Source organism: Acipenser ruthenus, chromosome 11, assembly GCF_902713425.1.
Source record: "Acipenser ruthenus chromosome 11, fAciRut3.2 maternal haplotype, whole genome shotgun sequence".
Lineage (NCBI taxonomy): Eukaryota > Metazoa > Chordata > Actinopteri > Acipenseriformes > Acipenseridae > Acipenser > Acipenser ruthenus.
In genome coordinates, this window is record NC_081199.1 from 22,575,847 (window position 1) to 22,597,249 (window position 21,403).

General features: G+C 39.6%; 1 protein-coding gene across 5 annotated transcripts in view; it reads right to left on the minus strand.

Moving 5' to 3' along the window:
* The window catches only part of LOC117426176 (histone deacetylase 4-like), a 278,893-nt gene that overhangs the window by 24,713 nt on the left and 232,777 nt on the right, over nucleotides 1-21,403 (minus strand). For all 5 annotated transcript variants that reach the window (XM_059033464.1, XM_059033462.1, XM_034043543.3 and 2 more), the window contains 9 exons: nucleotides 17,390-17,576; nucleotides 12,942-13,075; nucleotides 10,912-11,017; nucleotides 10,676-10,722; nucleotides 6,918-7,025; nucleotides 6,518-6,573; nucleotides 5,314-5,401; nucleotides 4,691-4,810; nucleotides 1,941-2,038 (listed from right to left, as the gene is read on the minus strand). In XM_059033464.1, the coding sequence (XP_058889447.1) occupies nucleotides 1,941-2,038; nucleotides 4,691-4,810; nucleotides 5,314-5,401; nucleotides 6,518-6,573; nucleotides 6,918-7,025; nucleotides 10,676-10,722; nucleotides 10,912-11,017; nucleotides 12,942-13,075; nucleotides 17,390-17,576 (944 nt within the window). The remainder of the gene's footprint in view (nucleotides 1-1,940; nucleotides 2,039-4,690; nucleotides 4,811-5,313; nucleotides 5,402-6,517; nucleotides 6,574-6,917; nucleotides 7,026-10,675; nucleotides 10,723-10,911; nucleotides 11,018-12,941; nucleotides 13,076-17,389; nucleotides 17,577-21,403) is intronic.

Genomic DNA, 21,403 nt, shown 5'->3' on the forward strand with positions numbered 1-21,403 from the left:
TCAATAAGAACAGTCCCAGGAGACATGATACTCACACAACAAGGGGAAAAAAAAGGTGCTTAGTTCTACTCACTGCGCAAACAGTTAGGATATTTATGGATATTTCAACGTGACAGAGGATTAGAAAGCCATTTTAGATGAAAGGTTTAGGAGTTGTGTTTTAAAAGCCTACCCTCCGATAGCCAGGTTTCTTCTAGAGCCTACAGTAGACCACAGGGGGTCAACAAACCGTTGAATGCTTTCCAAGCATCTGTTATGTACCTGGGGATAACAACCTCTTCAGTCCCCATACCAACGGAAATGAATGTTGTAATTTTTCAAAATCTAACACAAAATACTGTACTACTAGTATGGCTTCCGGTAGACTTTTGCAATATCATTTTGTAGTTTCTTTGATTACATGATCTTAAATAAAAGATTTCAATTGTGTTTTTTTTTGTTGTTGTTGTTTTTTTAAATGAATGTCTCAATCCTAAAATTCTAGGTGATGCAAAACCTTTGGCCATAGCTGTAGTTTCATGCCATGCCAGCATCAAATGAATTACATGCATGATTTCTAAAATCCATTTAAATAGATACAGGGACGGACGGGGATAAAGTAACGCAGGAGACAGGTCTAGCACCGAATAGTCGACTCAGGAATTGACCGTGATTGTGAAGTGTGCGGTTTCAGGTGGACGGAAGCACAGTTCCTGTTGTAATCTAATAACAAAAACATCATATTAAAAAACAAAACAAAAAAAACACTCAAGCAGTTTTAAATTATAGTGCACAAACAGCAAAATGTTATGAAACGGCATGTTCATAAAGTGGTGACTAGTCGATCTGGAGTATTTGACTATTTTTACCTGAACTATTCAGCTATGTCCAACTACTGTTCTGCAAGCTGTCACAACAATTTTCACTGTGGCTCATAGGGCGCACTGACTATCCATAATTTACACAAAGCTGAATGATAACGTTTTATGATCAGTCAGCTACTATGGGCGGAATGGCCGCCTCTCGTTCTTAATTGTTCTTATATTTCTCTTGCATTTAGATTAGGGAGAGGTTGATGTACAGGTACTACCCAATCAGCTATGGCTATTCTGCAGGTTTTAAAATTACATTCTAACAAACCTATAACAATATATATTTACTGGAAATAGAAAGCTAATTGATTTTATTGTTCCGGCATGAAGACAGGTAAAGAACAGCTTTGACTGTCATCGCTAATGACTAGCTCTTTAACCCTTTGCGGTCCATTGTCGGACCTGGTCCGACATTGCAATTATTCCTATCAGGTCCATTGTCGGACCCTGTCCGACATCATTATTGAAACACAAAAAAACGGGTTTTAGTCGTTTTTTCTCCGGAAAAAGTCAAGAAAACCATTCAATGGCCGAGTGGGAACGACAGGAGCCGAGACAAGTCGAAAAAAAAAAAAAAAAAAAAAAGGCGTATCTCATGAATAGTCATACATGGCCCTGGTATCAGATAACGGGGCGGTCATAAGTAAACAAGCTGGCTGATAGCGAGTCCCCGCACAGAGAACACAGACATTTGTTTTTGCCCTGAAATGCCTTGACATGAAAAGCAATAAGCAGACAAAATATCAGCTTGGTTTTTCATTATGGACATAGTCAAAAGGTAGAAGATTAATGTTTAAACCAGTGAACACAATGCCACAGAAAAGTGTTAATGTCTGTGTTAAAATAAAGTCTGCTTGAACCATTAGAACACAAATGAGTAAACCTAAAATCAGACACCCTGTAAGTAAGTATATGGATTGTGTGTTAATTATAAAGGATTTCTTACAGCGTGCTAGTAATGTCTGTGGGAGTTTGTTTAAGCTCTCTTTGGCATCTGTTCCTTGTTGCTGTTAATACACACATTACCCAGTATACCAGTCTGCATGGAGCAGCGTGTGTGTGGTCATGTATATTTGAGCCTTGTCTTACCTGAAAGCCGCAAGGTATTCTGCGTCGCTCATTGGAGGGTCCACACCACCAGTGAATGCAATGTTAACATTAAATCCAGCCCCAGGGCCGCTGCCAACCTGAGGAATGAGTCAACAACATCAGGTTGGGATTTTACAATGTCTCCATAAACTGAAGAACAAAGATGGTAAAAAATGTGACAAGACTAATGCATCCCCAGTGGCTAACTGTAAATGTTTGGAGTGCAGGGTGAGTCATGTGAGAGTGGTCATGCCTAAGACAAATCATTTCACAGCCCTCTATTATGACACGGGGCAGGGAGAACCTGTCTGTAAAGAGATGTAGCATCTTTACTGGTCTATCACAGGGAATATTATGATCTATAATGGGTATGCTGGTGTGGAAGGGTGTGGGAAACCACAAGGCAGACACAAAGTTCGAATATGAAACGCCGGCACAGGTGTCCAGATTTATTATTCCGCGCTCAGTTGGCAGGTGCTTCTGTGACAGTTCAGTGGCACTCTACCAGCAATGGTATTGTGCCCTGTCTTCATAAATCACACACGCAGGTGTGTAAACCAAAAAAAGAATAAGTAAAAGGTGAAAGGAAAAAGGTAAACAAAACACCAAGGAAAATCTACAAAATAAAGTGTGCAGGTTTTTAACTGCGGCTTGTTGCTCCCTCTAGCGGTAGAAGCCCGGAGAAACAGGCACTGTTCAATATCCTCTCTTACACACTGTGGGACGGCTCAGTCGCACTAAGCTAACTATCTAAGATAGTGACAAATAAATAGCCGGTGCGTGGCTTGCTTGCACCACCGGGTGTGTGTGTCTCACGCTGGAGTTGCCGCACTGTCTCCCCGACTCGCTGCTCCAGAGTTTCCAGTTTCACGTCACACTATCAGGATTCTGCTGTGAAGTCACTCTGCACTATACTTCCTGTATGAGCCCGAGAGGATACAAGACAGTGCCTTTTTATTTAGCCATTCACCCCGTATAGTACCACCCCCTAGCCAATGACAGAGCGTCACCCGATTCCTTCACAGCTGACTCCTGAATCCCCTACAAGCTCACGCAAGTGCCTGATGGCCAGTCCAGATCCCTCCCCTCTCACAGCTGGTTTTCAGTTAGACCATAAAAGGAGCTATAGTACCGATCCCTAGAGGTCTAAAACTTTAATACCAGCAGAATATGGAGTGCTTTGATTGGTGTTCAAGAAGACTTTTTCAATGTCTTTATGAATGTGGGCATCTAATTAATCTGAAACTTTAAAACAGAAAATAACTAAATGTACTGTAGATATGGGTTGGATTCACTTGTGGGCAGTGGGTATATAAAAAGATATCTATTTTAATTAATTAATGGCAAATCATAATATCACCCCCATGAAGACTGCTTTATTACATACCTCTTTCCAACATATGCGTTATTGTATTAAGTGATGTTAATGACGTTTAAAATCACTATTGAGGGAAAACACCAGCTGGGTCAATATACTGCAGATTTAAAGATTTATTTTTTTGTTGTTGTCATGGCACATATGCTTATCAGGCATTGAGTGGTAAATAATAAGTCTTTTAAACTGGTTAAAAACTCATAAAATAAATAATTAACCAAAACAATCTTAATTCGAAAATCCTAGGCATCAGCAAATTTTGTGTTGAAGACCTGGGCAGAAACCCCAGAGCTAATGGAATGTGTGGTCAGACTTGTTCATGGCACAGACACCAGTAGTGAGTGCTGTGGTCTGGCCAGCTGGAAACTCACAAAGGCACCCAATACTCCACCCTGCAAAAACCAACATTGTTTGCACATTGTAGACTGAACTCACAACTGAATCCAAATCAAGAATTATTCAAAACATCTTGATAGTGTTTGTCACCCTGAAGTCGTTTAACTGCCATTTTGGAAAAGTTTCCAGCTAAGTGACTTCTCTATTGACTGAATTGCACAAATACTGAGGGATTAACTGACTTGCAAAAGTACAAAATGGAGCGATTTATCATCCTTGCTCCATTAAGAGTTTAGCCTTCTCTTTTTAAAGCATAAGTCGATTTAAAAATATTTTTTTTTACATTTTCATACATGTATTTTTCCTTGAACATTTTGGGTTACTGCAATAACTCAAATACAGGATTGCATTTTCTTTTGTCTGTGCTGCAGTGCTGCTGCTGAATTCTTGTTGATGGTCATTAACATATGAAACATGGGCTAGAGCAGCCAAAGTATCTTTGTTAGTAAAGTTAGTAAAACTTCTGTGCAACTTTTCTAACCTCTTAAGCTGAGGGAACACAAATCCACTTTGTGGCTTGGACCTTAGTTTCAGGAGACTAGGTTTCAGGCACACCAGGGGAGACTTGGGGTTTGATACAGCAAAGTTGCCTCAAACTTGGTCTCCTGGAACCAGGTTTCAAGCCACTGATCCTGAAAAAGTGGCTTCATGTTCCCTCAGCTTTAAGGTCTATTATTATTATTTCTTTTTTAGCCAATGCCATTATCCAGGGCGACTTCACATTATTTTTTTACATACAATTACCCATTTATACAGTTGGGTTTTTATTGGAGCAATCTAGGTAAAAGTACCTTGCTCAAGGGTACAGTATCAGTGTCCTCCACCTGGGATTGAACCCACGACCCTCCGGTCAAGAGTCCAGAGCCCTAACCACTACTCCACACTGCTGCCCCTAAGCACTTTAACACAGAATCCTATATCATCCTGCATATCCCTATGTGTCCGACATGCATATCCTGTTTGAACACTCTTACTGTACCTCGTCGGGAGCACCACTGCCTGGGAAAAAGTTACCATCGTCGTAGCGATGGAGTGAAAGGTAGAGCACGTTGGGGTCGTCGTAGAAGGCTTGCTGGGTGCCGTTGCCATGGTGAACATCCTGAATTGAAACAGGAGAATGAACACCTTTTAAAATAAACTACTGTTACTATAATATACCAGGAAAAGCACAGCATTTAGAAGCCTCTAGTTGATGGTAAAACATCTGTGAAAACAGTAAGCATAAGTTCTCTCTCTTTCTCAGATTTTCTTTTTTACAATTGAACTTTTTAATGTTTTTCATAAAAAAAGTGATGCATGGTCTATGCACAGGAACACGTGGTCAAATTCGTAACAGCGATTGGTTTATTGCTTAAATGTGATTTATTATGATCAAACAAGCTATATTATGCTTCCATGTAAAAATTAAGGCTGGCATGACTTTGCTGTGCTTAAGGATACCTACAGCAAGTTTCACCACAGATGGGTACGCGGTTCTCAAGATATGGCTAAAATACATGGCGACATACCAGCCCCTCACACTACATCACAGTCACCAGGGATATATTACATGTAGAAAACCCCCTCTCACTAACCCTCCCCCCCCCAAGGCCTCGCACTTACCCAGTCGACTATTAAGATCTTGCTAACATTGAGTCTCTGTTGCAAAAGCTTGGCAGCAATTGCCACAGAATTGAAGTAGCAGAACCCCCTAGAAGTTAGGAGAAAAGAAAGACAAACAGTGTTAATTGCAGGGGGTTCATGAACTGTTATCGTATATCAATGAAATTTTGTACATCTACTTTGCCAAACACTGCAATCACAAGCCCCTCTTTCAAGGTCCAATGCAAACTAAATACAGTGGTCTCCAATATTATTGGGGCATCTTTTTTTGATGACTGTCAAGTGAAATATAGGCTTCTTAGCATTTCAAACAGCCTTAAAAATACTTGCAGCAAGAGCTCTTACAGTGAACTGTTTAAAAATAAATCAAATAAATGCATTTTAAAAACACATGCCTACAATTTGCCATGCTGTGACTAATGATAGAGGGGAATTTTCAAAGAACACAGCATCTAAGTGTGAAATAAACACAAAAGTGACAGTTTGCACTGAATAAACTTATTCTAGTTTGATGGATGTATGAGATACAATTTAAAAAATAAAAGTGGAGGAGCCCCAATAATGTTAAGCCAGTGTATCTCTGCTCATGAAGAATGAGATAACTGTGACATACATCCACTGTATGTGCTTATACAAATTGAAATGCATATTGGTGAGAAGCAACCCAAAAACCTAAAAAACATAATAAATTGTGCTAAAGTATATTCTCATACAGTTTAATTACAATTGGATAACTGGTTCTATAGATAAACAGGGAAACCTAAGTATTTATATTGAATGCAGGGGTGGCCTTAATATAGAAGGTGACTTTACTTCGCCATCATTTGCAGCAAATCAGTTCTATAAAAAGTGGCTTTAACCATGAGGTGGTCTTAAAGAAGTTTACTGTTCCCATGAAAACGTCATTAAATTTGACTAATGCTGAAGTCTTCAGTATCCCAACCAAAAGAAACTTTTATTTCAAACTGCCTGTCTAACACCTGTCATGGAAATGACTCCATGACTGGGCTGGAACAGAACGACCCATACTCAGCGTCGTTTAAGGAAAATTAAGGGGTCTTTTGTACTTTACCAGCACTGATGGTGCAAAAAAAAAAAATAAATAAATAAATAACAACAACCGAGGACACAACCTCGGTGTCCTCATAACTAGTTACGGCCATGCCCGTACTGTACATTACAGCCTGAAGGAGCACATACTCACATGGGGGTGCTCTCCTCAGCATGGTGTCCAGGGGGCCGGACCACAGCAAAGCCATTCTGAAACAAAAAAACTGTGAGAACAATCCTGCCAGGTACATTCACCTTTACGGTACTGTACCCTGAAGGATGGGCCTACTCAGGCTGTCATTTTAATTGTTGTTTTTTTTTTACAATTCCTTTACTATTATGGTGTGCAAACATTCTACAGTACTTCCCCTTTATAACGCTACAGTCGGGAGCCATAGTTACTAGGCTGTGCTATTCTCCGCCTTCTCTACATTTATTTAGACATAATGAGTGCAAACTCGTGTCAGCAGGTATGGTTATGACATGTATACGTACATAAACAGTGTGTATTTGTGTCTGTCTATACAGCACTCCCAAAGGGAAAGAGAACCCACCTTTAGCTCTCCAGAGGCTACTTTGAAGACCAGCTCGACCACAGAGCCCACAGCTAACCTTGCAGCGCTGGATGAGTGCACCTCGTTCCAAATCGTGTCACTGTCTACCTACAAAACCAGACAAAAAGGCAGAGTGGGTATTAGAAGTGGACAGCTTTGTGAAAACTGCAGGCAAGATTCAAAACCTAGAGAAAAAAAAGATGCAGACTACCAACCCTCAATGACATATCTCAACCTAGTACAGTCGTAGAAAAGATTTGCTTGGTCTTAGAACAACACACCACAGAATGAACAAGCGTTTATTCCCAGCATGAAGAACAAACATTTGACACGGAAAACTGGTAAAAGAACAAAATCCCAACAGGGAATTCAAAAACGAGGCCAGTCATTCATCAGGTAGTTTTTAGTCACTGGCAATTATGCAGACACACGTTTACCCTAAAGCAAGCAGTAGGTGGTGTTGGTTTTCACCACAGAGAGACCTGTATTTTAACAAAGACAGCCACTTAGCACTTAGGGTCTAACATGTTCTATTTAGTCAGAGCACAATGCAGTTTAGGGTGTCTGGAGAAAAGAGGAATTCTTTGTACACGAGCCACAACATAAAGTATTGGGTCTTTTTCTGTGCAGGTGTTGGATTCTGACTGAGAAGAAAATGATGTATTCTGGAATATATAAAAATCCATAGTTATTTCTATCAATTGAACAGACCCTGTGACCTACACTTTCGAGTCTGGCTTTACTGTATATAGAGTACATGCTGAGCACCTTGCCCAGAATTTTATTATAACATTTTTTGTTAATAAAATAGCACTCAATGGCAATTAAACAGATAAATAGCTTTAGCTTTAATAATAAAACTACTCAGCTCACAGTTTTTGAATCTACTAGACATAGATGACTGAAGCACTTGACGTTGTTGTGGGATTGCTGGCCCTTAATAATCCGATCTTTAAGATAGAGATTGCCATACCAGGTTTATACAGACGTGCTCAAATTTGTTGGTACCCTTACAGCTCATTGAAATAATGCTTCATTCCTCCTGAAAAGTGATGAAATTAAAAGCTATTTTATCATGTATACTTGCATCCCTTAGAAAAGATAATAAATAATTGGATTATAGTGATATTTCAAACTAATTAGTTTCTTTAATTAGTATCACACATGTCTCCAATCTTGTAATCAGTCATTCAGCCTATTTAAATGGAGAAAAGTAGTCACTGTGCTGTTTGGTATCATTGTGTGCACCACACTGAACATGGACCAGAGAAAGCAAAGGAGAGAGTTGTCTGAGGAGATCAGAAAGAAAATAATAGACAAGCATGGTAAAGGTAAAGGCTACAAGACCATCTCCAAGCAGCTTGATGTTCCTGTGACAACAGTTGCAAATATTATTAAGAAGTTTAAGGTCCATGGAACTGTAGGCAACCTCCCTGGGCGCGGCCGCAAGAGGAAAATTGACCCCAGATTGAACAGAAGGATAGTGCGAATGGTAGAAAAAGAACCAAGGATAACTGCCAAAGAGATACAAGCTGAACTCCAAGGTGAAGGTACGTCAGTTTCTGATCGCATCATCCGTCGCTTTTTGAGCGAAAGTGGGCTCCATGGAAGAAGACCCAGGAGGACTCCACTTTTGACAGAAACATAAAAAAGCCAGACTGGAATTTGCTAATATGCATATTGACAAGCCACAATCCTTCTGGGAGAATGTCCTTTGGACAGATGAGTCAAAACTGGAGCTTTTTGGCAAGTCACATCAGCTCTATGTTCACAGATGAAAAAATGAAGCTTTCAAAGAAAAGAACACAATACCTACAGTGAAACATGGAGGAGGCTCGGTTATGTTTTGGGGCTGCTTTGCTGCACCTGGCACAGGGTGCCTTGAATCTGTGCAGGGCACAATGAAATCTCAAGACTATCAAGGCATTCTGGAGCGAAACGTACTGCCCAGTGTCAGAAAGCTTTGTGTCAGTCGCAGGTCATGGGTCCTCCAACAGGATAATGACCCAAAACACACAGCTAAAAGCACCCAAGAATGGATAAGAACAAAACATTGGACTATTCTGAAGTGGCCTTCTATGAGTCCTGATCTGAATCCTATCGAACATCTATGGAAAGAGCTGAAACTTGCAGTCTGGAGAAGGCACCCATCAAACCTGAGACAGCTGGAGCAGTTTGCTCAGGAAGAGTGGGCCAAACTACCTGTTAACAGGTGCAGAAGTCTCATTGAGAGCTACAGAAAACGTTTGATTGCAGTGATTGCCTCTAAAGGTTGTGCAACAAAATATTAGGTTAGCGGTCCCATCATTTTTGTCCATGCCATTTTCATTTGTTTTCTTATTTACAATATTATGTTGAATAAAAAATCAAAAGCAAAGTCTGATTTCTATTAAATATGGAATAAACAATGGTGGATGCCAATTACTTTTGTCAGTTTCAAGTTATTTCAGAGAAAATTGTGCATTCTTCGTTTTTTGTGGAGGGGTACCAACAAATTTGAGCACGTCTGTATGTCCCCCCTGATACACACCTCTCATAAATAACATGAACAATTTCCATTCCTCAGGCAAGGGTGAATTGAAGGAAAGCAACTAAACAATAGGCTTCTCTATTCAGACAACAGACAACCACACTTAGCCAAAGCCACGGGCTCACCCCCTCAACTTGGAATAAATTTCCGTTTACAATTTATCAGTTTAGCTTTGAATGGCATGACTTGCTCAAGGGCAGTGTAAAAACTCCAACCTTTTCAAGTCTGGCCAAGAATGACTGCCAGAAATTACGAGACTGCGGTGCATTTATGATACAAAATGAGGGAGAGAGTGCGCCTTGGAATGAATACATGCAGTTTATCCTCATTCTGACAGGATCATTTTCAAAGTGGAGACTTTTTTCTTTGCAAAGTCAGGAAGAAAACAACTTTGTCCCATTTCCATAACAGAATCCAGGTCCTGCTTCTCACCACCTTCACTTTCATTCTGTTTAGAGATCAGAGCTTTAGCATTTGCCTGTGCAATCTCATCTGTAGTACGGTATACAAGATGATCTATGATAGAGCCATTAACGCAGCACTTATGGGTATGCAGATTTTAAACAGTTTATTATAATGCACCACGTTGCTGACTTTTAAGAAGAAATAAATGGCATGTCACTAACTAACCTATTGATGATGTTTTATTCCAGATTCCACCTAACAGCGAGTCCAGCTCGCCTTTTAAAAAGGTTTTCCCACAAAGTTGGGACTACAGTAAAATCTTGTTAAATCAACACCATTAAATTTCAACAGCGATTTGGTCGGCACCTGAAAACGATGCTGAATTATACAAAATGCTGGTTTGTAGGGTTAGATTAGCCAGGTTTTACTGTAGTTAGGATACTGGGGTGCATTCAATGATACAAATAGTGACAAATCTTTAGCCCACCATTCAAATCAATACGAAGCTACTCCCTGATGTTTTATATTTTCAGTGGTGGTGGAATGTAAATCCATCACTGTTATGAGTTACAGCTTCAAGCCTTAGCGTATACAATTGATGGGTAATTTAAACATGGTGGATGTCATTTATAATTTTACAACAGCAAAACTCTCAAACTGTCACCTCGACTTTACCCCCCACCCCCTCAACACACAAAACCTGTTTACAGAAAAAATCTGGTCACAATTTCCCACTCAAAGGAAAGCAAAGCAACAAGTTCTGATAGCTCTGGAATGGAGAGAACAAACATGACAATATTTTTACATTAAAGAAAAGACTTACTCCAACTCCGCCGCAGGGGAGCCTCACGAACATGGGGGTCAAAGAACCTGCGGACAGGAAAGAGGGAAAGATGCCGTGGGCTTTAGAGCGGTCAGGTGCAAGGACTTTCATTTTTGGCTATGGTGCAGTAGCTGAAGGGGGAGTGGCCTTCACTGCTCCCTTCACAGCCTGCTCTCATGCTGTATCCCTTGAGCCTGTGGAAGTGCCACAGGCAGCACATTAAAGCAGGTTCTTACTGTCTAATTTTTGCCTATTGAGCGGGTTTGTGCCATAGAGCAGGACGTGGGGCTCCGAGTGAACTGTCTGCAGCTCCTCCAGCGTCGCCTTCCTTCCACGAATACACTGCGGAGCCAGAGAAAAGAACAAGCATGTCAGTGACAATCATCCCCCGGACAGCCACATGAAGAAGTAGATCAGCTTGATCCACTGTAAGCACAGACATACTGTAGAGGGACGGAAAGAGACCCCTCCATGTACTTACGATAATCATAATAATTATGCTCAAGAATTTCCTTAGCAGGTTTCAACAGAATTGGACAAGTGGTTCTCTACAGATCCATATGTAAAAAGGTGTGACATATAGAAAGACAGACACACAGATACCACATACTACGGGACTATACAATCAGAAACTTGCTAAAAATGTCCTTTTCAAGTTTCATCATAATTAATTCTCCAGATATCTCTCGGTCAATTAATCTCTTGGTTTCTGTGGACATAGTTGGCAAGAATACAAGACAACCTGGAAAACAGGTGCATGTATTGCAGGACGGTAGCAAAGAAACAATGGCAATTTTAAAGTGGGAAAGTACATTTCCATGTATTGTATTTGTCAGTACTTAATTTACCATAAAACAGTCAGTAATACATATATTTTTATATTTATTAAACTTATAGTGGGACCTATACAAAAACCTTACCACAAACTACTGTAATTCAATCTCAGTGCAGTGGTAGTACAAAGCAATGGTCTTGAAATACAGGGAACTGGAAGGGCAGCTCCAATGGGATAAGCCATTTTATGGTATGGTATGGAACCCATTGCAGTACTGTATCAGTCCCACTGTGCTGTGTCTGTTTTATTTGCCTTTACTGTCTGCTAATAATTCTGCTGGAGTTTCATCAGGGTTTTACACAATTTTAGTTCCTAATGGGGTTTTATTTTAAACTTTTCAGTAAAAGGGCTTCAGCGCTTTATCTTAAAGCAGAATAACAGCTCAAACCAGGTGTTATTTATGTGTGGGGGGGACATAGTCTATTTATCACAGGGGACAAGTTAGAAAATCGTTTCAATTTCAGTCCTGTAAGACACATCCGGCAAAAGGCTGTACTGCTATTTTTCACAGCTACTCATACATTCTCAATTTAACAGCAACAGTAGTAAACCTCTGTCAGTAGGCAAGCATGTCACTGGCAAATCTGTGATGACAGCAAGTTAAAACAAAGAGTCTGTTTTACAAAGCCCTTGTGCCAGATTACAGATAAGCAAGGCCAGCCTTTCATTGGACCCCAGTTCCTTTCAATCAGTACTATTATAGAATAATAAACGAAGCAATTGAGATTTTGCTATGACATTAAATTAAAGTTGGTGGAGCAGAACGTTTTTTTTTTTTTGGTAGTTAGTGGCTATATATTACCTTGTCTTTGAGCATTTAAAAAAAAAAAAAAAAAAGTACAGTACAGGCAATTCATGGTGCAATACTGCCCTCTGCTGTTAAAATTAATGAATACCTTATATACTGCATAAATTCCTTAATTGTTACTCACACAGGAAAGAGTTGCAAAGAGCATTGACACTTGCTTAAATTGCAAGTATAATATTATTTATAATCTAAAGGAAACTGGATATAAAACACCTGCCATAACAACTAAATCATAAAAGCCAAAAAAGACTGGTAGCCTTTAAAAGAAAACGGTTAGAACGCTGCATCAAACAGCCCTGGCAACATTACCTGAAATCTTCTTGAAAAGTGATTGCATGTTGAAATTGCACTGACTGCTTGCATCAATTAAGTAACACGAAAAACTTCAGAACACTACAGGGCACCCCCACCACAATAGCTGACCGTGGAACATGCAGATCAAATGTCTGGCTTTAAAAAAGCGAAACAGAAGGAAAGCCAACAATTGAAATGTTTAAAATTGCCATAAATCCGTTGTTGAACAGTTTCTAATAGCAATAAAACCATGCTTATTGTGCATGGTAGCACCTTCCCAACGTTGTAGGGAATGCCCTCAATGTGCTGGATTTCTCTGTGATCCTTACCTCGCACTGGTTTCGAAGGCCAGTCTCCTGAAGCCGAGACCATATGCTCTGGATCCTCCCAGCGTGCTCTGGGTGTGTGTTGCTGTTGCCACACATGCACTGGTGTTTCAGCATCAGTGTGTCGTACACCAGACCTGCAGCACACACACACACAATCAACGAGAATTAAAAGAGAGCTCTTAGGGTAAGAATGTATTTTTGTGGAATTGTGTTTTTGGTTTCCAGGATATACCTTTTAAAATATGGTGTCCTCGCTGTTAAAGTACTGTTTACAGTACACAGAATAAGATAATCATAAAATAATTCAGACTTCAAGTTAATAGCTTTAGTTGAGTTTAAGATTTGGTGCATCGTGAGTAATTGGGATTGCTGTTCATTTTGTGACCTTGCTCTGATGTTCACTGTAATGTATTAGTTGTTTGTATTGTATTGTGATATTGTGTTGTACAGTAAAACCTCTATTAGCTGAAATAATTCAGACGAGTTTGGCTAATCGAATTACAATTGCAAAATTGTTTCAATGACTTGCGCTATCAAGAAACCTGCTAAAAATATGTAATTCAACTCAACTATAATTAAAGTTTCCCTGTACATAATACACAGTACTGAACTGTTTTGAAATACCACAACAGAGCAGTAGAGAAAAGCATACAACAAGACAGGCTAGCAAGGGGCTGTTTGGACAGCAGAGCGGTTCAGCTAATCGAGATTCTGACAATCAAGGGTTCACAGTAGTTGTAATTGGGGTGTATTGTTGTCTCCTTCCCACTAGGGGTAGCACCGAATAGTTGAGAGTGACATGAAGACGGGACTCCAGCGGGACCCGCGGGATGGGGGAAAAAAATGTGTTAAATTTTGCGGGATGGGATGGTACAGGAATGAAGCTCACGGAAACGGGCAGGAACGGGAAATAAAAAAATAAAGCTCTCAGGACGGGCAAGAACGGGATTTAAGCTTCCGGGAATGGGAAGGAATGGGACTACTCTGCCACCAGCAGACAGGAAGAGTGTTTTTTTGCTCTTTATGTCGTAAAAAAGCCTTTGACATGGAACTTGACTGTTACCATAAACATACTAAATAATATTAACAGGTCTCACGTGAACATATAATCAGGTCTCACGTGAACATACATTCATTTTACCAAATTATGTTTAAATCGCGCTACAATGAATCAAATAATACCCAGAAATACTCAGAGGGCGATCTCCATTACCTGGTGTGGGGCCAGGAGACTGTGACCTCAGGTTCCTTGCATCTGCCAGTATGGATGACAGCGACAGTGAAAGTGAGAGTAGCCTAATTTTATCATTTTCAGACACCTCTTATGAATGTGAATTACGTAGTGATGTATCTGATGTAGAGAGAGAAAACGGATTGCCTCTCGTATCAATTTGAGCCATATGCCTCTGAATCAGAAGGTTCAAACTCAGAGAGAGACTCCGACAACACCAACGCGGACGGACCAGAGCGGGACAGCAGATGTCCGCAGAGAATCAGTGTCTTGGCAGCACGGAATGGTTAATAAAAACCCTTACGTTTAACATAGATTGATACTTAAAATATTTAATATTACCCATAATTATATAGTTATGTCAGTCCTTTAGTTAACAATATTGATACATGAATTATTGATACTAGCAGAATATCCAAACGCTGTGGATTGCTACTGGCATGTATTTAACATATCTCTCTCTATATACATATGTACAGTATATTAAGGATGGGCACCTTTTCGGTTTTTATAATTATTACCCCTAATCATAATGCAGAGATGTCAAAGGCTACGATTTGGCCGTAGCAGCTATTTTTTGGAGGTACTGCTTCAGCGCTACGTTGAAGGGGTATGTGTACTACGATTTTTAATAAATAAATACATGATGGATACTCCCTGAACGTTTATGAAATATTATTTAAATACCATGTTTTTTTGTTTGTTTATTTTTTTAATGAATTAATTGTTTGTAATACTGTATTTCACTGACAGTTTATTGTGGCATTGACATACTAAAATCTCTGAGCCGGGTTGCTTAGTAACCGATTTAGAAACTGAAACTACCGCACAAAACTCTAAACAGTTGTTTTTATATTACCGAATTTATATATTACATCATTATATTGCACATTGTGCTTATAAAGACCCTGTGCTTGCACTGTATTTTTTTCTGAAAAAACAAAAACTAAAAACAAATTACTAGTAGTATACCGGTAGTGTTTAATGCAAAACCCTATAAACCCTAATTTTATACATGAATACGAAAATATCTGTACCTCCAAATAATAGGTGATCTCTGTTTATCACGGGACGGGACAGGACGGGACGGGACAGGATTGGAAATGATTACTCTTTCATGGGATGGGATGGGACAGGAACATTTTTGACAGGACAGGATGGGACATATCAATGTTTTTGAAGTGTATACTAGTAGTGAATAGCAGTGTGAATATGTTAATTGTTTGAATTGAAACAGAAAGTCTTTGTGAAACATGCAGTTTCAGATGGAAGGAAGCACAGATGTGGATGCAATCCATTACATATAAATATAATTTTAAAAACACTAAAAGAGTTTAAGAGAATTCCAAGCACTTTAAAATACAGACGTGCTCAAATTTGTTGGTACCCCTCCACAAAAAACGAAGAATGCACAATTTTCTCTGAAATAACTTGGAACTGACAAAAGTAATTGGCATCCACCATTGTTTATTCCAAATTTAATAGAAATCAGACTTTGCTTTTGATTTTTTATTCAACATAATATTGTAAATAAGAAAACAAATGAAAATGGCATGGACAAAAATGATGGGACCGCTAACCTAATATTTTGTTGCACAACCTTTAGAGGCAATCACTGCAATCAAACGTTTTCTGTAGCTCTCAGTGAGACTTCTGCACCTGTTAACAGGTAGTTTGGCCCACTCTTCCTGAGCAAACTGCTCCAGCTGTCTCAGGTTTGATGGGTGCCTTCTCCAGACTGCAAGTTTCAGCTCTTTCCATAGATGTTCGATAGGATTCAGATCAGGACTCATAGAAGGCCACTTCAGAATAGTCCAGTGTTTTGTTCTTATCCATTCTTGGGTGCTTTTAGCTGTGTGTTTTGGGTCATTATCCTGTTGGAGGACCCATGACCTGCGACTGAGACAGAGCTTTCTGACATTGGGCAGTACGTTTCGCTCCAGAATGCCTTGATAGTCTTGAGATTTCACTGTGCCCTGCACAGATTCAAGGCACCCTGTGCCAGGCGCAGCAAAGCAGCCCCAAAACATAACCGAGCCTCCTCCATGTTTCACTGTAGGTATGGTGTTCTTTTCTTTGAAAGCTTCATTTTTTCGTCTATGAACATAGAGCTGATGTGACTTGCCAAAAAGCTCCAGTTTTGACTCATCTGTCCAAAGGACATTCTCCCAGAAGGATTGTGGCTTGTCAATATGCATTTTAGCAAATTCCAGTCTGGCTTTTTTATGTTTCTCTTTCAAAAGTTCTTCCATGGAGTCCACTTTCGCTCAAAAAGCGACGGATGGTGCGATCAGAAACTGATGTACCTCCACCTTGGAGTTCAGCTTGTATCTCTTTGGCAGTTATCCTTGGTTCTTTTTCTACCATTCACACTATCCTTCTGTTCACTCTGATTTTCACTATCCTTCTGTTCACTCTGATTTTCCTCTTGCGGCCGCGCCCAGGGAGGTTGGCTACAGTTCCATGGACCTTAAACTTCTTAATAATATTTGCAACTGTTGTCACAGGAACATCAAGCTGCTTGGAGATGGTCTTGTAGCCTTTACCTTTACCATGCTTGTCTATTTTCTTTCTGATCTCCTCAGACAACTCTCTCCTTTGCTTTCTCTGGTCCATGTTCAGTGTGGTGCACACAATGATACCAAACAGCACAGTGACTACTTTTCTCCATTTAAATAGGCTGAATGACTGATTACAAGATTGGAGACATGTGTGATACTAATTAAAGAAACTAATTAGTTTGAAATATCGCTATAATCCAATTATTTATTATCTTTTCTAAGGGGTACCAACAAATGTGTCCAGGCCATTTTAGAATATCTTTAAAGAATAAGCAATAATTCATCTCTTTTCACAGCTTCTTTGCTTTATTCTATGACATACCAAAGGCATGCAAGTATACATGATAAAATAGCTTTTAATGTCATCATTTTTCAGGAGGAATGAAGCATTATTTCAATGAGCTGTAAGGGTACCAACAAATTTGAGCACGTCTGTATAGCGCACAAAGAGCTAAATGTTACAAACATCCATAAGACGAACAACGGACATTATCATATACACCATTTGAATAATATTTAAATTTACAGTGGTGACTAGTCGACTCTTTTTACCTTGATTATTCGATTCTGGCAAATAAGCAGTTGTCCCACCCCTGCTTCCCCTTACACTCATGAAAATGAGGGGGGTCTTGACTACCTAATGGTTTGATACTGACCGGTGGTGAATCGAGGCTTGGTGGGCGGCTCCTGCACGGAGATGGGGAAGGTAGCTGAGGCAGGGGAGGACTGGGCTCTGGAGAGGGGCCGGTGCCCCGCGAATCTCATGGGGATCCCGGCCGCCTCCATCGACGCCTGGTAGTTCCTCAGCTGGTGGATGCGTTGCTGTTCCAGTAACAAGGCTTGCTGTGGAACACAGGACATCTTTAAGGACAGTTGGGGAAGTTACTTTTAAAAACTAATACAAAACAGTTTAAAAGTTACTTTAACAAAATTGTAATTAGTTATTATTATTATTATTATTATTATTATTATTATTATTATTATTATTATTATTATTATTATTATTATTATTCATTTCTTAGCAGACGCCCTTGTCCAGGGCGACTTACAGTCGTAAACAAAAATACATTTCAAGAATCACAGTACAAGTAATAGTACAATTAAGAGCAAGATAAATACAATGACTTTGGTTCTAGCAAGTACAAGTATGACAAAATACAATTCAGTAACCGAGCAGATAACAGTGTCAGTGATAGTTACATCAGGATATAATTAAATACAAAATACTACAGATTAAATAACACTTGACAGATTACAGTACTCTGAAGTACAGGATTAAATGCAGTAAAATAGGGGGCAGATAAGAGAAAGTAAAGCGCATTTAAGGAAGAGTGATAAGTGTCCAGAGGGGAAAAAAAAAGAGGAGTTCTACAGGTGCTTTCTGAAGAGGTGAGTACTGAGGAGGCGCCGGAAGGTGGTTAGGGACTGGGCAGTCCTGACATCTGTAGGAAGGTCATTCCACCACTACGGAGCAAGGGTGGAGAAGGAGCGGGCTCTGGAGGCAGGGGAGCATAAAGGAGGTAGAGCCAGTCTTCTAGTGCAGGCGGAGCGGAGAGGTCGAGTGGGGGTGTAGGGAGAGATGAGGGTCTGGAGGTAGCTGGGTGCAGTCTGGTCAAGGCATCTGTAGGCTAGTACAAGAGTCTTGAACTGGATGCGAGCGGTGATCGGGAGCCAGTGGAGTGAGCGGAGCAGTGGAGTTGCGTGGGAGAAGCGAGGCAGAGAGAACACCAGGTGAGCAGCGGAGTTCTGGATGAGCTGGAGCGGACGGGTGGCGGACGCAGGGAGGCCAGCCAGGAGGGAGTTGCAGTAGTTAGTTACTTATTACTCAAATAAATGTAACTAGATACAATTACAAATAGTTACTCCTCAGGCACAGTTTAATTTTTTTTATATACCCATGTCCATTAAATGAAACTACATGACCTACAATGGAAGTGAACAAAATGTAAGATTTCTAGATTTATGTCATTAGGTAAAACTCCTTTACCTTTCTAAACAAAAGTATAATTCGTACCAAATCATTTATGCATTTGTTTCCATTTCATCTTTTTGGTAAGATTCACTTTTAAATTCTCTTAAATGAACGAATACAAACATTTTTGCCAGTGAATACATTTCAAGCACTGTTTTTTTGAATTTTCAAATATTTGTCCCAACACTCCTGTTATTTGCTGCATTTTTGTAATCAGCCAAGCTTTGACAGAGCTGTTTTTAAAACTGATAATTCAATGCAGTAAAACATTCCTGCAGCAGGAGGTTTCTAACATCCCTTCTGAAATCTATATTTTATCACTGCACCAAATATTCAACCACTATATGTATGTAAAAACATACATCCCCCTCCACCCTACATGAAAGAACACATTAAAAATAAGTGAATGCTTCCCCCGCGTTGTGTTGTTCTACATAGACAGTATGTTCAATACTGTATTGGAACCATACACGTAGGAAATCTCTTCGGTTACAGTTTTGCATCTTGAGTTTCTAGAAAATACATATCTACTTCATGAGCAATTAAATAGATGCAGCATTAAAATGATAACTTCTTTGTACTAGACCAGGGGTTTGGAATAAAATGTCAGGGGTAATCGTTTGTGCAGTAACTGAAACAGTGTCTGCTGTTCACTCACGCTGTCACCCATACTTGATACACTTGAATTTAAAGGGCTAGTCTCTAGCAGGCAGTGCTGACTACACTAATTAGCAGATGTGCCTCACCCTTGTCAAAGCTATCTGTATAATGTTACACCCAGGATAAACACCATTAAAGTGAAGCAATAAAAATATTAAACAAAGGATTTACCAATATTTTCAATGAAAGTGTTATTGTCTGAATGTATTAACTGTCCACAGTGTACTGGGTGTATTACATTGCACATACTAGTGTTTTTCAGCACCCTGTATGATTGAGAAGTAACCAAACATGTTGTGTAGCAGTTCTCTGTAAAGACTAGCTCTGAAATGACCAGTACTGTAGTGGGCTCGCACCTAACAACAGGGTGGAAAGTGGTTTTAAATTATTCTGGAATAAAATATACCTGATCATTCTGCAATGATTACCACATACCTTAAAAAAAAAAAAAACTACCTTTACGACTGTTACTTGTGAAACATCAGTACAACATTTAAGACCAAGAGGAGGCCAATTCAGCCCATCTACGCTCATCCGGGTACTAGAAGCGGACTAATCCCAAAGCTTTGTCAAGTCTTGAATGATCTCAATGATTCAGCATTAACAATGTGGCTTGTTACCCACCCTCACCACCTTCTGTGTAAAAAGTGTCCCCTCTGTTCTAAGTCTGTTTAAGATTTTAAAAACTAATCGTCCCCCTAATTTTATTCTGGGCTAATAGATTCAGTTCCTTCAATCTTCGCAACATACTCTCTTAAGCCCTGGGGTTAGCCTGGTTTCTGCACTATTGGATAAGCGCTTCTTAAGACACATGTCAAACTCTAAAGTGTATGTATGTACCTCCACTACATCCCTACCACCAGGGATATGCACTCCCGGTGGTAGATAATGATAAATGATCCTGCTTCACTGTTAAAGTATGTGCTTCCCATTTACCTTGTAAACGGTTCTCTCTGGGTCTTATTTGAAAGTTGAGGCATTTCCCAGCCTGGGAATAAACAGAGCAAACAAACTCCCGGGGAGAGTATTTAACATGGACACAAGGCAAAACAAGGCTGAAAAAAAACATGCCGTGTGACCCAGAGAGAGGGCAGGTACAAGATTACTGCTTCTGCTAACAAAACCACCAGGGACCTCATTCAGCACCAAATGAGACAGCTTTTCTCGAAGAGTTATAATTGCTTTACATTTCCGTTGGTGTATGCTAGGGATGGGGGTTTGAAGGGGTAAATGTTCTAAATGTCACGTGCTTGCATTCTGAAGTAAAAAAAAAATAAAGAGAATTAAAATGGACTACAGCCAAATTCCAAGAGGCTTATTTTTCCATTCATTTTTCAGGTGAGCCAAGGTTCTAGAAGATGGAAATAAATAAAGCAAAAAGGAAGTATTTACTGTGGTATGTTTGTATCATTGTGAAATGTGACAAATACTAAAAGAATATACTAAAGTAGGCTTCTATACTATAAGATTCAATACACATGGGACAATGAAGAATGTGGCAATAGCAAATTCATTTCTGTAAATACACCCTATGGTAGCTCCATTTAAGGAGAAACAACTTCCATAGGAAATACTTATGTCAGTCACTTATATTAACTTCTTTATTATATTAAATGAATTGCTTTGCAATACGTAAAATAATGTTCCAGATACAATAAATTATTTAAACTTTTTTGCATCTTCCACTTCCTTGCCATGTCCGATTTGACTGCAAACAGTAATCTAAAACAAATGCTTTATTTTATTCTTAAGAATAACTTAACCACGTAGCAGAGCGCTCCAGTGTGAAATGTATGTGGGAGCTGCTGTAGCCTGAAGATCATCCACAGGCAAAGTGCATTTTCAAATTTAAAAACTGAGCTGCCAGTATGAGATCTCTACTGCCCCTTGGTGACTTAATATGCCATAAGTAATGAAGAAAGTGCATTTTGAATGTGTCTTAGCAGTACATTTCTTTAAAAAACAGTGACTTTAAAGACATTTAAGTAAAGACCCAGTTTATAACACGATTCTAACCTTGAAATAAACAACTCAGGAA